Raw genomic sequence first — 16191 nt, 5'->3', positions numbered from 1 at the left:
AATCATTTGTGATGCTATTTTTGATATTATCAAAATTGATGTTAGATCCATGTCTTTAGCTATTTTAGCTAGAAGAGCTTTGTGGCTTAAATCTTGGAATGCTGATATGACATCTAAGTCTAGATTACTATCTCTTTCTTTCCAAGGTAATAATTTATTTGGTTCTCAGTTGGATTCTATTATTTCAACTGTTACTGGGGGAAAGGGAGTTTTTTTGCCTCAGGATAAAAAACCTAAGGGTAAATCTAGGGCTTCTAATCGTTTTCGTTCCTTTCGTCAAAATATAGAACAAAAACCTAATCCTTCCCCCAAGGAATCTGTTTCCAATTGGAAGCCTTCCTCAAATTGGAATAAATCAAAGCCTTTTAAGAAACCAAAGTCAGCCCCTAAGTCTGCATGAAGGTGCGGCCCTCATTCCAGCACAGCTGGTAGGGGGCAGATTAAGGTTTTTCAAGGATGCTTGGATAAATTCTGTCCAAAATCAATGGATTCAGAGCATTGTCTCTCAGGGGTACCGAATAGGATTCAGAGTAAGACCTCCCGTGAGAAGATTTTTTTTCTCTCACGCATCCCAGTAAACCAGTAAAAGCTCAGGCTTTCCTGAAGTGTGTTTCAGACCTGGATGTTTCAGGGGTAAACAGTTCCAAAAGAGAAGTAGGAAACAATGCAGGCTGCACAACTTGATATAGTAAAATTCAAAAAACTTTTATTTTCATCAACTCAGATATTTACAAACACAACTTCATGTAGTTACCCATACACACAGGGGGACAGATAAACCGCCTTCCGACGCGTTTCCTGCTCAAACTGAGCACTTCATTAGGGATCCCTGCATTGCAGCCTGCATTGCTTCCTACTTCTCTTTTGGAACTGTTTGCTATTTTCCAGCGCACGGGAAGCGCTGTTTGGAAGCATATGCACCTGTTGATTTTTTTCTGTACAGCAGCAGCCTGCACAGCAGGTAATCACTACGCTCCCTTACCGGTGTGTTCAGCGTGTGTTAGACGGAAGACGGAACTTATTCAAGTTGGATCGGACAACAGCCGACACAGATGTCTACCCTCCCTGCGGTGAGTAGGACCGGAGAAACATATTAATGTATATTACTTTACTGGTGTGGGTTTCAAGCATCTGTTAACTAGTCGACCAAAGGTATACAAGAATCCTATAGTCTCCTAACACACACTGATAAGAATTGAACTTCCAGTATTGTAATACAGGTTATTATATCAGGAATTTGGTGGCTGATCTTATACAAAGAACGTTATTAAATCGAGTATACAAGTATTTTCACTATATGCACCAAAGCGGAACTTTTTACACAGTATTGGAAGCACACACAAATTACAGAATAATCATAAGAAGACTTTAAGCCACAAGAGGTTTTGTGAGTGCTGGTTAGAACATTGTGTATGAGTGTTGGTATTTGTTTCAGGGGTAATCATGCCAGTTCCTTTTCAGGAACAAGGTTTGGGGTTTTATTCAAATCTATTCATTGTCCCAAAGAAAGAAAATTCATTCAGACCAGTTCTGTATCTGAAAATTTTGAATCGTTATGTAAGAGTACCAACTTTCAAGATGGTGACTATAAGGACTATTCTGCCTTTTGTTCAGCGAGGACATTATATGTCCACAATAGACTTGCAGGATGCATACCTTCATATTCCGATTCATCCAGAACATTATCGGTTACTGAGATTCTCTTTTCTAGACAAGCATTACCAATTTGTTGCTCTTCCATTTGGCCTAGCAACAGCTCCAAGAATCTTTTCAAAGGTTCTCAGTGCCCTACTCTCTGTAATTTAGAGAACAGGGTATTGCAGTGTTTCCTTATTTGGATGATATCTTGGTACTAGCTCAGTCTTTACGTTCTGCAGAATCTCACACGAATCAACTAGTGTTGTTTCTTCGAAAACATGGTTGGAGGATCAATTTACCAAAAAGTTTCTTGATTCCTCAGACAAGGGTTACCTTTTTAGGTTTCCAGATAGATTCAGTGTCCATGACTCTGTCTCTAACAGACAAGAGACGTTTAAAATTGGTTGCAGCCTGTTGGCACCTTCAGTCTCAGTCATTCCCTTCAGTGGCTATGTGCATGAAAGTTTTAGGTCTCATGACTGCAGCATTGGACGCAATTCCCTTTGCTCGTTTTCACATGTGACCTCTCCAGCTTTGTATGCTGAATCAATGGTGCCGGGATTATACCAAGATATCACAATTAATATCCTTAAATCCCAATGTTCGACACTCTCTGACGTGGTGGTTAAATCACCAGCGTTTAGTTCAAGGGGCCTCTTTTGTTTGACCAACCTGGACTGTGATCACAATAGATGCAAGTCTTTCAGGTTGGGGAGCTGTCTGGGGATCTCTGACAGCACAAGTGGTTCGGAAATCTCAAGAGGCGAGATTACCAATCAATTTTTTAGAGCTCCGTGCAATTCTCAGAGCTCTTCAGTTTTGGCCTCTGTTGAAGAGAGAACCGTTCATCTGTTTTCAGATAGACAATATCACAACAATGGCATATGTCAATCATTAGGGCGGGACTCGCAGTCCCCAAGCTATGAAAGACGTATCTCGGATACTTGCATGGGCGGAATCCAGCTCCTGTCTAATTCTGCGGTTCATATCCCAGGTGTAGACAATTGGGAGGTGGATTATCTCAGCCGTCAGATTTTACATCCGGGGGAGTGGTCCCTCCGTCCAGATGTGTTTTCTCAGATTGTTTAGATGTGGGGTCTTCCAGAGATAGATCTGATGGCCTTTCATATAAACAAGAAACTTCCCAGATACCTGTCCAGGTCCAGGGATTTTCAGGCGGAAGCAGTGGATGCGCTGACACTTCCTTGGTGTTATCAACCTGCTTATATTTTCCCGCCTCTAGATCTTCTTCCAAGAGTCATCTCCAAAATCATCATGGTACAATCATTTGTGTTGCTGGTGGCTCCAGCATGGCCCCACAGGTTTTGGTATGTGGATCTTGTTCGGATGTCCAGTTGCCAACCTTGGCAACTTCCGTTAAGGTCGGACCTACTGCCTCAAGGTCCGTTTTTCCATCAGAATCTCAAATCATTAAATTTGAAGGTATGGAAATTGAACGCTTAGTGATAAGTCATAGAAGTTTCTCTGACTCAGTGATTAATACTATGTTACAAGCTCGTAAATCTGTTTCTAGAAAGATTTATTATCGAGTTTGGAAGGCTTGCATTTCATGGTGTTCTTCTCATAAACTCTCTTAGCATTCTTTTAGACTTCCTAGAATTTTACAGTTTCTTCAGGATGGTTTGGATAGGGGTTTGTCTGCAAGTTCCTTGAAGGGACAAATCTCTGCTCTTTCTGTTTTATTTCACAGAAAGATTGCTAATCTTCCTGATATTCACTTTTTTGTTCAGGCTTTAGTTCGTATTAAGCCTGTCATTAAATCAATTTCTCCTCCTTGGAGTCTTAATTTGGTTTTGAAGGCATTACAGGCTCCTCCATTTGAGCCTATGCACTCTTTGGACATTAAACTTCTTTCTTTGAAAGTGTTGTTCCTTTTGGCCATCTCTTCTGCTAGAAGAGTTTCTGAGCTATCTGCTCTTTCTTGTGAATCTCCTTTTCTGATTTTTCATCAGGATAAGGCGGTTTTGTGTACTTCATTTCAATTTTTACCTAAGGTTGTGAATTCTAACAACATTAGTAGAGAAATTGTTGTCCCTTCCTTCTGTCCTAATCCTAAGAATTCTTTGGAAAGATCCTTACATTCTTTGGATGTGGTGAGAGCTTTGAAATATTATGTTAAAGCTACTAAAGATTTCAGGAAGACTTCTAGTCTATTTGTTATATTTTCTGGTCCTAGGAAAGGTCAGAAGGCCTCTGTTATTTCCTTGACTTCTTGGTTAAAGCTTTTGATTCTTCAAGCTTATTTGGAGTCAGGTCAGGCCCCGCCTCAGAGATTTACAGCTCATTCTACTAGATCAGTCTCCACTTTGTGGGCTTTTAAGAATAAAGCTTTAGTTGATCAGATTTGCAAAGCGGCAACTTGGTCCTCTTTGCATACATTTACTAAATTCTACCGTTTTGATGTATTTGCTTCTTCAGAAGCAGTTTTTGGTGGAAAAGTTCTTCAGGCAGCTGTTTCAGTTTGCTTCTTCTGCTGATGTTTTAAGTTTTTAGTTTCATTATGAGAATAACTTATATTTTGGGTTGTGGATTATTTTTTCAGCGGAAAATGGCTGTTTATTTTTATCCCTCCCTCTCTAGTGACTCTTGAGTGGAGTTCCACATCTTGGGTATTGATATCCCATACGTCACTAACTCATGGACTCTTGCCAATTACATGAAAGAAAACATAATTTATGTAAGAATTTACCTGATAAATTAATTTCTTTCATGTCCATGAGGCCCACACTTTTTATGGTGGTTATGATTTTTTGTATAAAGCACAATTATTTCCAAGTTTCTTTGTTGATGCTTTTTACTCCTTTCTTTATCACCCCACTACTTGGCTATTCGTTAAACTGAATTGTGGGTGTGGTGAGGGTGTATTTATAGGCATTTTGAGGTTAGGGAAACGTTGCCCCTCCTGGTAGGATTGTATATCCCATACGTCACTAGCTCATGGACTCTTACCAATATGAAAGAAATGAATCTATCCGGTAAATTCTTACATAAATGTTGTTTTTGGTTCAGCACCCTGGTTAGCGCTTGCTGATTGGTGGCTACATTTAGACACCAATCAGCAAGCACTACCCAGATTCTGAACCAAAAATGGGCTGGCTCCTAAGCTTTCATTCCTGCTTTTAGAAATTTGCTTAAGATTTTATGCTTCATCTGAATTAAGATAGATCAAATTTGGGTTTAGTATACCTTTTAATATTGGCTTAAGTTTTAGCCAAATGGTCAGTAAAATCAGCTGGGTTGTGTGCCCATTAAACAGGCTGTGGAGTGATGATCTACGTAGTTACAAACACTGCTGCCATAGAATGCTAAAGACATGTGCACGCACTAGCTTGATTTATTCTTTAACAAAATAGTACCAAGAAGAGAACAAATCAAATTTGATAATAGAAGTAAAATGGAAAGTTGTTACTACAAGGCATATATGTGTTTATTATAGGATATTAGCCTTTGCATTGGAATACGCAGAAAGTCACTAGAAGGAAAGCCAATCATTTTGTATGCCGTTTTAAGCAGATAGATGGAAATATGCTTACTAATATGCTTAAGGTAATATTTTTTTTGTTTTGTTTAATAATCCTCTTTTTTCCCCTCTAATTTTAACAGGCAGAGGGATATGATTCTAATTCAATATCTCTGTATCATCGAGCATCTCTAATAGATTTTCTCAAATGTGACAATCCTGTGGATTTTTTAGCAAAGACAAGTGAGGTTTGTATGAACTGCTTCTCACACCATGGTAAACCCTAAGTGCATGGTGGCAGGGAGTCACAAGCGACCAGGAGAAAGTACTGACAACCCTCTGTATTGCTGCTTTGTTTAGATTGTTCTGGATAACACAGAGTTAGAGAAATATCCTGCTACAAGCAATGACATTCGTGAATGCTGCAAAGACATAAAAGTGCTTGGACGCAAAGAGCTCAGGTGCTGTTAATTCCAGATTTTTGGCTATCACTCTCCAAAAGTGCTTTACTTTTAACTGGTGCTAACTGCAGTTTTTTCTGCAGGTCTCTTCTGAGCTGGCGCTCAAAACTGCGAAGGCACCTTGCCAAAAAGCTGAAGGAATCCAAAGAACAAGGAGGAGATATTGAGTAAGGCTACTACATTAGTTACTGAAGTCTTTTGATATGCTCTGTGCTTGACCTGTCAGACTCCTATATTGACACACTTCTTCTTCCTTTCTTCCTGTTTTTTCAGACTTAGTTCTGGGGAAGAAGAAGAAGAAAAAGAGGGCTCTGTGGGTGAAAAGGAGAAGCCTTCAGAAGATGAAGAAGAGGTTCTTGACAAGAAGCTTGCTGAGATGAAAGCTGAAGAACTAGCAAAACTTAAGAGGTTTGTAACATCACAGAACACTTATCTCAAGCCTTTTTTAAAGAGAGCTTATATTTAAAGGGACACAAGTTAAACATAAATGTGCATGATTCCGATAGAGCATCCAATTTACTTCCATTATCAAATTTTGTACAGTCTTTTTATGTGCACACTATTTTAGGCACAAGCTTAAACAAACAACTGAAAAGGGACAGATTCCTTGGAGGTTCAGATTATATATGTGTGAGGGGTTTGTGATTTGCAGATGGCTGTCACATGATACAGGTGACAGGGAATTTAAAACAAATTTTTTCAGAAAAAAATCTGCTTTTGTTGATTATGCAGTTCTACTGTATTTGTCACTTATCTGCTTTTGTTGTAGCTTTAGTTAGTTTGAAAATGTACACTGCAGACAGAACTCTCTCTAAGTAATCACTGAAGGTGCATAACTTCGCTGTACTACAACTCGCACAAGTCCCCAGAAAAAATATTACAGTAGCAATGGAATTATCTAAACCTGGTTAAAATTGTTGCAGTTTGGATGAACTAAACACACAGCCAAACTCTCCAGACCAGCACTTGCAACTCTTATTATTAGACCTGATGGTATTCACATATGTAGCAAATTAAAGATCTAATTGCCAGTGAAAGCTGAAAGGAACTGACTTGGGCTGTCTTTCTGTAGCTTAAATTCCCAACCTAATGAAAACCATGACATCAGGTATTAAATACTGCAGAATGTTGGGGGACAACTATTACACTATTACTTTTAATGTCTATTTAAAGTAAAGAGCTATAATTCCTTTGATGTCACACAAATAACTCAACAAAACAAATAATGTAGGTTGTCTTTTTTTTTCTCTTTCATGTCCAGTAGTGGTCATTTTTTCTTTATTTTCTCACATGCACCTAAAAATACTAAAAAGTATACTGATTAGAGAAAACTGGTTATGGTTAATAATGCAAAGTCAACAGTATTGTTAAACATTCAGAGAGATGTATTTGTACAAATATTACTATTTTAGGGGCCCTCAATGGCATTTTGCTAAAATTATTTGCCATGTTTTAAATCCTGCATTGTCATTTTAAACTCATATTTGACCTGGTCTCTAGCTCCTGTAAATGTATCATCTTTTCACAGGCAGAAGAAGAAGTTGCTGAAGGTTCAGCGTCGGCAGAGAGAGCGCGTGGAACTGAAAATGGATCTACCAGGGGTATCTATCGCTGATGAAGGAGAGACTGGCATGTTCTCATTGCGCAGCATTGGCAAGAGTGAGGTAAGGCTGGGTGGAACAAAAAGGAAAACATGTATAGTCTGTTAGTGATTTTTTTCCAAACTTGTTTGCTCCTTTATTAATAATGCTTATTTTCTTAGCTGTTGCAGACAATCTCCCATGGTGACATGTCTGTTGCAGACTCTATGTTATCAGATATAGCCCACAATGATGGAGAAATTGTTATTTCTGGAGATGAGGAGGATGAGATTTCGCTTGCCAGTGACCTTGATGACGACGATTTGGAGGAGGTGCGAAAACAAGAGCAGAAGTCAGAGTCCAAGAGGTAAAATAGCCTGCAATTTTTCTCCCCTGTTAAAGGGACAGTCTAGTCCAAAATAAACTTTCATGATTCAGATAGGGCATGCAATTTGAAACAACTTACCAATTTACTTTTATCACCAATTTTGCTTTGTTATTTTGGTAATTCTTAGTTGAAAGCTAAACCTAGGAGGTTCATATGCTAATTTATTAGACCTTGAAGGCCTCCTCTTATATGAATGCATTTTGACAGTTTTTCACCACTAGAGGGTGTTAGTTCATGTGTGGCATATAGATAACACTGTGCTCATGCACGTGAAGTTACCTAGGAGTCAGCACTGATTGGCTAAAATGCAAGTCTGTCAAAAGAACTTAAATAAGGGGCAGTCTGCAGATGTTTAGATACAAGGTAATCACAGAGGTAAAAAGTATATTATTATAAATGTGTTGGTTATACAAATTTAGGGAATTGTTAATAATTCTGGTGTAGACTGTCCCTTTTATTCACTTTCCCTTAATGTTTTCTTTTTTGTCTTTGGTCATGTGCTTTTATCCCGATATCCTCAGGGTGCCTCAAAAAGAGGACATATCTCAGGAAGATGAGGAGTTGTCAAATCCACTGCTTGTTCCCTTAGAGGAGGCATCAGAGCATCAGCAAAGAAATACCAACTTATGGTTTGGGAAGGTTAGTTACACTCTAGATGAATCTTTTCTCCTGAGGTCACAGTAGGTTTTGGTTACATGCATGGTTTGTTTCTGAGCTCTCATTGACAGGCATTCTGCTTCTTCATATGGTTTAGATACTCACGTGTGAAAAAACTATACTTCTTATCAATGGGTTCTGCTCCCCCTCATAACACTTTTCTGTGACATTAACTTTCTGAACATATCTTTCACAGGGTGTATTTTCTTGTATGGATTTTGATGCTGATGAAGATCTGGAGATTAAACAGACACAGATTTTACAGGAGAACAAGAGAGGTAATTGAGAGAATATTATTGTAAGGCGACCATATGTATCTGATCAAAACAAATAGTTAACACCTCTTTCCTGGCCATGTACAGAAGAGAAGACACCTAAGTCAAAAGACAGAAAAAAAATGAAAACTTCCGAAATTTCTGATGTTGCACATGAAAACTCTGAACCCAAAACAACTAGTGATGGGGCAAAGGTTGCGGTGGCATCCAATTCTGGGGATATGACAACAAAAATGGCTGAAGAGTCTCCCAGCAGCTTAGATAGCGACAGCAGTGAGGATGAGACGTAAGAGAATTAAAAAACACTATAATGGGGCTGTTAAACGGACATTAAACTGTTGGGCACAACTACAATAGAATTAATACTATTTGCTATGCTATTGGTTTTCTTTTTTTTCTTGCAACTCTTCAAATCCATTCTCCTATTTTAACCCCTTAATGTTGCCAGATGGTGAAACAGCGCTTCTTGCTGGGGTACTACATAAGTACTCTCACACACATACAGATCAGTGACGTTACTAGCTTTTAAACAGTTGTATAATGTTCTTTAGGTTAGAGTACACAATACAGAGCAGGAGTGTTTTACTTTTGCAGTGGCTGCATTGATTTATTTGTGCAACTTTATAAATGTGTCAAAAATGTAACATTGTAAAGTTCTCACACTGTACCGTGCACATTAACCCAAAGCAAATAATACAGCTCTCAAAAATCTAATAACATAATTAATCTGTAAGTATGCACCTTCTGTCACAGAGTATGAGAATACCTAAGCTCCAAGATGGCAGTGTCCAGTATGAGGAGGCAGAGCTTCAGCATCTGACACCTTTAAAGGGACAGTTTATCCACGTTTTTCTTTTTCAAGATACGATGAGTCCACAGATTTCATCCTTGTGGGATTACGCCTCCTGGTCAACAGGAGGAGGCAAAGAGCACCACAGCAGAGCTGTATAAATAGCTCTTCCCTCCCAACCCAGTCATTCTCTTTGCCTGTGTTAGTAATAGGAAGAGGTAAAGTGAGGTGTTAGTTTAGATTCTTCAATCAAGAGTTTATTATTTTTAAAATGGTACCAGTGAGTGCTATTTTATTATAGGGTGTAGCCGTATTCCTTGTCAGCCTCTAGAGTAGAGCTACTGGTGGCTTTAAAGCAATGGGCACTGGTGGGACATAATTCCCTTTTTGTGATGGCCTAAGCTGGATCTAACTCAGGCTTCATCTTTCTAAAGGATTATAGGAGGGAACCAATGGACCTATGAACCCTGTTGTAGCTGTCCTGCTGTCGGGCAGCATAAGAGGTAAGTGCAGCCTTTATTTCTCTACTGGAAAATTCCTCAGGGACATATTTACCTCAGTGAGGTTTTCTGCACTTATGTACATTTTATGGGAATCAGGGGCTCTGTCAGTAAAGAGCTCTTTTACTTGACAGCATTAAATGGCAGACTCTTGGCCACGCTGGTATTGGGGACTAAGTCTCATTAATAGTAAGGGACTTCCTCACATGGCGACTTTATTATGGTACTACGCTTGGGGCTATTTTGCATAACCGAGTGGTTTTTGAAGGGTAGCCTTCTTGGGAACTCTAATCGACTCTTTATCCATGAAAATCTTTCTGACAGAGGTCAGGAGGGTAAAGATCATGGCTACATGTCGAGCCCTTCAGTCCAATCCTCTGCCGTCAGTGGCTCAGTGCATTGAAGTAATTGGATTGATGGTGGCAGCAATGGACATCATTCCGTTTGCTCGGTTTCATCTCTGGCCTCTGCAACTGAGCATGCTCAGACAGTGGAATGGAGATTATACAGATTTGTCTCCTCGAATAACTCTAAATCAGGAGACAAGGGACTCTCTTCTATGGTGGTTGTGGCTGGATCATCTATACCAGGGGACATGCTTCCGCAGACCCTCATGCGTGATAGTGACAACGGACCCCAGCCTACTAGGATGGGGAGCAGTCTGGAATTCCAGAGGGCTCAGGGTGTATGGACTCAGGCGGAGTCTCTCCTTCCCATCAATATACTGAAGTTGAGAGCCATATTCAATGCGCTTCAGGCTTGGCCTCAGTTGGCGTCAGACTAATTCATCAGGTTTCAGTCAGACAACATAACGAAGGTAGCTTACGTCAATCATCAGGGAGGAACAAAGAGTTCCTTAGCGATGACAGAAGTAACCAAGATAATACAGTGGGCGGAATCTCACTTTTGTCATCTGTCAGCGATCCACATCCCAGGGGTGAAAAACTGGGAAGCAGATTTTCTGAGCAGACAGACGTTTCATCCGGGAGAATGGGAACTCCATCCGGAGGTAGTTTCCAGCCTGGGTCTCAGATGGGGCAGGCCGGAGTTGGATCTCATGGCATCTCGTCAGAATGCCAAGCTTCAGAGATACAGGTCCAGGTCCAGGGATCCTCAGGCCGAGCTGATAGATGCCTTGGTCTTTCAACCTAGCTTATGTATTCCCTCTGTTTGCTCTTCTTCCTCGGGTGATTGCGCGAGTCAAACAGGGGAGGGCATTGGTTATCCTCATCGCCCCTGCGTGGCCTTGCAGTATTTGGTATGCCGATCTGGTGGCCATGTCATCTCAGCCACTGTGGAAGCTCCCATTGAGAAAAGACCTTCTCATTCAGGGGCCCTTCCATCATCCAAATCTAGTTTCTCTACAGCTGACTTCTTGGAGATTGAACGCTTAATTTTATCTAAGCAAGGGTTTTCTGATTCGGTTATCGATACCTTGATCCAGGCGCGTAAGCCTGTTACTAGGAAAATTTACCATAAGATGTGGCGTAAATATCTTTTTTGGTGTGAATCCAATGGCTACTCATGGAGTAGAGTAAGGATTCCCAGGGTTTTGTCTTTTCTCCAAGAAGTATTGGAGAGGGGGTTGTCCGCGAGCTCTTTGAAAGGACAGATTTCTGATTTATCCATATTGTTACACAAGCGTCTGGCAGATGTCCCAGATGTACAATCTTTGTCAGGCTCTGACTAGAGTCAGGCCTGTATTTAGACCTATTGCTACTCCTTGGAGTTTGAATTTGGTTCTTAAAGTTCTTCAAGGGGTCCCGTTTGAACCTATGCATTCCGTAGATATTGTTATTATCTTGGAAAGTTTTATTTTTGGTTGCTATTTCTTCTGCTTGAAGAGTATCTGAGCTTTCAGCGTTGCAATGTAATCCTCCTTATCTAATTTTCCATTCGGATAAGGTGGTGTTACGAAACAGACCTGGTTTTCTTCCTAAGGTTGTTTCAGATAAGAATATTAATCAGGAAATTGTTGTTCCTTCCTTATGTCCTAATCCTTCTTCTAAGAAGGAGCGTCTGTTACATAATTTGGACGTGGTCCATGCCTTGAAGTTCTTCTTACAGGCGACTAAGGATTTTCGCCAATCATCTTCATTGTTGTTTTTTCTGGGAAACGTAGGGGGTCAGAAAGCTACGGCTACCTCTCTTTCTTTTTGGCTGAAGAGTATCATCCGCTTTGCATATGAGACTGCTGGACTGCAGCCTCCTGAACGAATTACGGCTCATTCCACTAGGGCTGTGGCTTCCTCATGGGCATTCAAAAATGATGCTTCTGTTGAACAGATTTGCAAGGCAGCAACTTGGTCGTCTCTCCACACTTTTTCCAAATTTTACAAATTTGATACCTTTGCCTCTACTGAGGCTGTTTTTGGGAGGAAAGTTCTTCAAGCAGTGGTGCCTTCCGTTTAGGTTCCCTGTCTTGTCCCTCCCGTTTCATCCGTGTACTATAGCTTTGGTATTGTATCCCACAAGTAAGGATGAAATCTGTAGACTCATCGTATCTTGAAAAAGAAAAGGAAATTTATGCTTACCTGATAAATTTATTTCTTTTTCGATACGATGAGTCCACAGCCTGCCCTGCCTCATGAGACAGGTTATTATATTTTTGTTAGACTTCAGACACCTCTGCACCTTGGCTTTTCCTTTCTCTTCCTAACTCTGGTCAAATGACTGGGTTGGGAGGGAATGGAGGAGCTATTTATACAGCTCTGCTGTGGTGCTCTTTGCCTCCTCCTGTTGACCAGGGGGCGTAATCCCACAAGTAAGGATGAAATCTGTGGACTCATCGTATCGAAAAATAAATAAATTTATCAGGTAAGCATAAATTAAATTTTTCTCCCCTTTAAATTGTTCCCAATGATCCTTTTTTACAACTAGTTCCTTTACCCTTATTTTGGCATTTGAAATAGCTGATTTAGCCTGTTGTATCCACACCTATACTAAAAGTTTCTTTACTGAAGTCTAGGCTATTGATAAGCCCATGTAAACACAGCCAGCAGAATAAATTTACACTCCCAGTGGGGTGGAGGTTAGTTAAGTAATAAAATGTTAATTTTCCATTTTTCTCTTTAAGTATTGAGCTTTGGTTTACAAATAGATATACGATAAGGAAGCAAGTATGTGCACACAAAGTGATAGCATAAATAGATCTGATATTACCTGCAAGCTCAACCCATTGTAATAGGCTGTGGTTTAAAAGCATAAAACCAGCTAATTCAAATACACAAATAAACCTGAAAATGCAATTTCTCATACATTTTATACTCTGCAACTGGTATAACAAGTCATTGAAAATACATTAAGGGAAAAACAATGTTGCAAAGTACTGTCCATTAAACTATTAAAATAGCAAGTCTGTATAGATCTTCAGGGAAAGGCACAAATACAATAACGGAATGAGTCATATCTATTCTTTTGTAGTTATGCTCAGCAGTTTAATGTCCCTTTAATGGGTGCTCTTATTTTGTCACAGGGATATTAGGTCCATGAAGAAGGGTCTGAGAAAAAAAAAAAAGCAAGAGAAGGAAGAAACAGATGGTTTTGAAGTGGTTTCAATAGAGCGCCCAGGTAAATGTCTGAGTTGTAACGATTTTACTGCAAACCTTTTGGTTCCTGAAACATTACTTATTCATTGTGATCTTATAACTGGTCTATAACTCTGACTTTATTTTTAGTAAAGCGATCCCGTATACTGGATGCAGAAGGCCTGGCCCTTGGGACAGTTATTGCTACCTCCAAGAAAGCTACAAGAGATCTTATTGATAGTTCCTTTGGCAGGTTAGGCATTATTTACTTTTCCTTTTTAACTATCTGTTATGTAGTCATTTAGACTTGTTGTTTTATTTGTTTAAAAAAACAAAGCAGCTTCTGATCTTTTGTTGTGGTCTCTATGTATAGGTATGCCTTCAATGATGATGAAGAAGAGCTTCCTGACTGGTTTGTTTCAGAGGAAAAAAAGCACCGTATCCTTCAACTTCCTGTAGATCGTCAAACTGTTGCGGAATATCGCATGCGCCAGAGAGAACTTAATGCCCGTCCTATTAAGAAAGTGGCAGAGGCAAAAGCCAGAAAAAGAAGAAGGGTATGGAAAATGGGGCATTGATTTGTGTGACTTTAAGACACGGATTTCCTGCATGTTTGAAACAGGGTTTTTAAGGGACATAAAATAAGTTGGGATAGAGACAAAATAATATAATATGTACTTTAATTACTTTACCTGCAAATTTATACTGCAGTGCCTCGTCATTAACCCTTTCTTTTAAGTTTCTGAATTGTAAAGCTCTAACTCCCCCTACACAATTCCTTTTATGACTGTATCTATGTTTATTGTTCTTTTGGTAGAATGCAAAAGTGAATAGGGATTATCTGCTGGAGCATGCCTAGAAGATGTGAACACAGTTGAAATACAATGCATGTGTCTATACACATTTTGCCTATTTTTGAAAATTATTTTAAAATACTTGCCAGCAATTTTGAAACAATTTTTAATGAAAACTACTTGAAATTAATTAGCCCTTTTAGGATATGCACAGATCTCAACCTGTTTATGGCACTTTAATGGTTTTTTTTTAAATAAGATTGAGATGTTTCATACATTGTATGATATCTGTCTAGTCCTGGGGGTATCCAGCTATATCATGTGAGACCATATTGGTAACTTTTTTTTTTTATTTGCATAGCTTGTGAGAAAATTATATTAAAGGGACAGTCTACACCAGAATTGTTATTGTTTAAAAAGACAGATAATCCATGTATTACCCATTCCCCAGATTTGTATTAAAGGGCTAGTAAACACCAAAAATTGTATTGTTTAAAAAGATAAATATTCCCTTTATTTACCATTCCTCAGTTTTGCATAACCAACACTGTTATATTAATATACCTTTTACGTCTGTAAATACCTTGTATCTAAGCTTCTGCTGACTGCCTCCTTATCTCAGATCATTTGGCATTTCAGGCAGTTAGTGCTGACTCTTAAATAACTTCACGTGCATGAGCACAATGTTATCTATATGAAAAAATGTAAAAAAATCTGTCAAATGCATTCAGCAAAGAGGCCGCCTTCAAGGGCTTAGAAATTAGCATATGAGCCTACCTAGGTTTAGCTTTCAACTTCGAATAACAAGAGAACAAAGCAAACTTGATGATAAAAGTAAGTTAGAAAGTTGTGTAAAATTACATGCCCTATGGGGATTATTTAATTTTTACTGGAGCTTTTTGTAAGTATTTTAGATTTGTACAGGTTGAACTTGATGGACTTCAGTCTTTTTTTCAACCTCATCTACTATGTATCTGCATCATGAAAGTTTAATTTGGACTTTACTGTCCCTTTAATACACCTTTTACCTCTGTGATTACCTTGTATCTAAGCCTCTGCAGACTGCCTCTTTATTTCAGTTCTTTTGACAGACATGCATTTTAGCCAATCAGTGCTGACTCCTATGTAGGGGAAAGGTATAAAAGAGATAAATAAGAAAAGAGATAAAAAGTAAATGTTTTCAATTTATATCTACCAAAATACATAAATGTATTTTTCATAAATGATACAATCAGTTCTGCATAAAAGTAACATAGTTCAATAAAAATATATATTGTCTAATTAAACCTCAAATGTCCATTGAGCGTCCCTAGTTCAATCGTCCGTTAAATAAGAATTTTCATCAGTAAAGATTCCGAATAGCTCTGATAAAAGGCAAACAAAGGCCTAGATTTAGAGTTTGGCGGTATCCGTGAAAACCAGCGTTAGAGGCTCCTAACGCTGGTTTTAGGCTACCGCCGGTATTTGGAGTCAGTCATTAAAGGGTCTAACGCTCACTTTCCAGCCGCGACTTTTCCATACCGCAGATCCCCTAACGTCAATTGCGTATCCTATCTTTTCAATGGGATCTTTCTAACGCCGGTATTTAGAGTCGTGGCTGGAGTGAGCGTTAGAAATCTAACGACCAAACTCCAGCCGCAGAAAAAAGTCAGTAGTTAAGAGCTTTCTGGGCTAAAGCCGGTTTATAAAGCCCTTAACTACTGTGCTCTAAAGTACACTAACACCCATAAACTACCTATGTACCCCTAAACCGAGGTCCCCCCACATCGCCGCCACTCTATTAAATTTTTTTAACCCCTAATCTGCCGTCCGCACGCCACCGCAAGCTACATTATACTTATGTACCCCTTAATCTGCTGCCCCTAACACCGCCGACACCTACATAATACTTATTAACCCCAATCTGCCCCCCACAACGTCGCCTCCACCTGCCTACACTTATTAACCCCTAATCTGCCGACCGGACCGCGCCGCTACTATAATAAAGTTATTAACCCCTAATCCGCCTCACTCCCGCCTCAATAACCCTATAATAAATAGTATTAACCCCTAATCTGCCCTCCCTAACATCGCCGACACCTAACTTCAAACATTAACCCC

General features: G+C 39.4%; 1 protein-coding gene across 1 annotated transcript in view; it reads left to right on the top strand.

The window, feature by feature from the left end:
* Window positions 1-16191, top strand: part of FTSJ3 (FtsJ RNA 2'-O-methyltransferase 3) — a 94862-nt gene that overhangs the window by 51650 nt on the left and 27021 nt on the right. Inside the window, exons 9-20 of the mRNA XM_053692340.1 lie at window positions 5263-5367; window positions 5480-5580; window positions 5664-5747; window positions 5854-5988; window positions 7109-7244; window positions 7343-7527; window positions 8070-8187; window positions 8402-8483; window positions 8568-8766; window positions 13246-13340; window positions 13448-13550; window positions 13671-13854. Coding sequence (XP_053548315.1) covers window positions 5263-5367; window positions 5480-5580; window positions 5664-5747; window positions 5854-5988; window positions 7109-7244; window positions 7343-7527; window positions 8070-8187; window positions 8402-8483; window positions 8568-8766; window positions 13246-13340; window positions 13448-13550; window positions 13671-13854 — 1527 coding nt within the window. The remainder of the gene's footprint in view (window positions 1-5262; window positions 5368-5479; window positions 5581-5663; window positions 5748-5853; window positions 5989-7108; window positions 7245-7342; window positions 7528-8069; window positions 8188-8401; window positions 8484-8567; window positions 8767-13245; window positions 13341-13447; window positions 13551-13670; window positions 13855-16191) is intronic.

The sequence above is a fragment of the Bombina bombina genome, chromosome 9 (genome assembly GCF_027579735.1).
Source record: "Bombina bombina isolate aBomBom1 chromosome 9, aBomBom1.pri, whole genome shotgun sequence".
NCBI lineage: Eukaryota > Metazoa > Chordata > Amphibia > Anura > Bombinatoridae > Bombina > Bombina bombina.
Note: the sequence above shows the minus strand (reverse complement) of the source record. Positions and strands in the feature narration are given on the sequence as shown.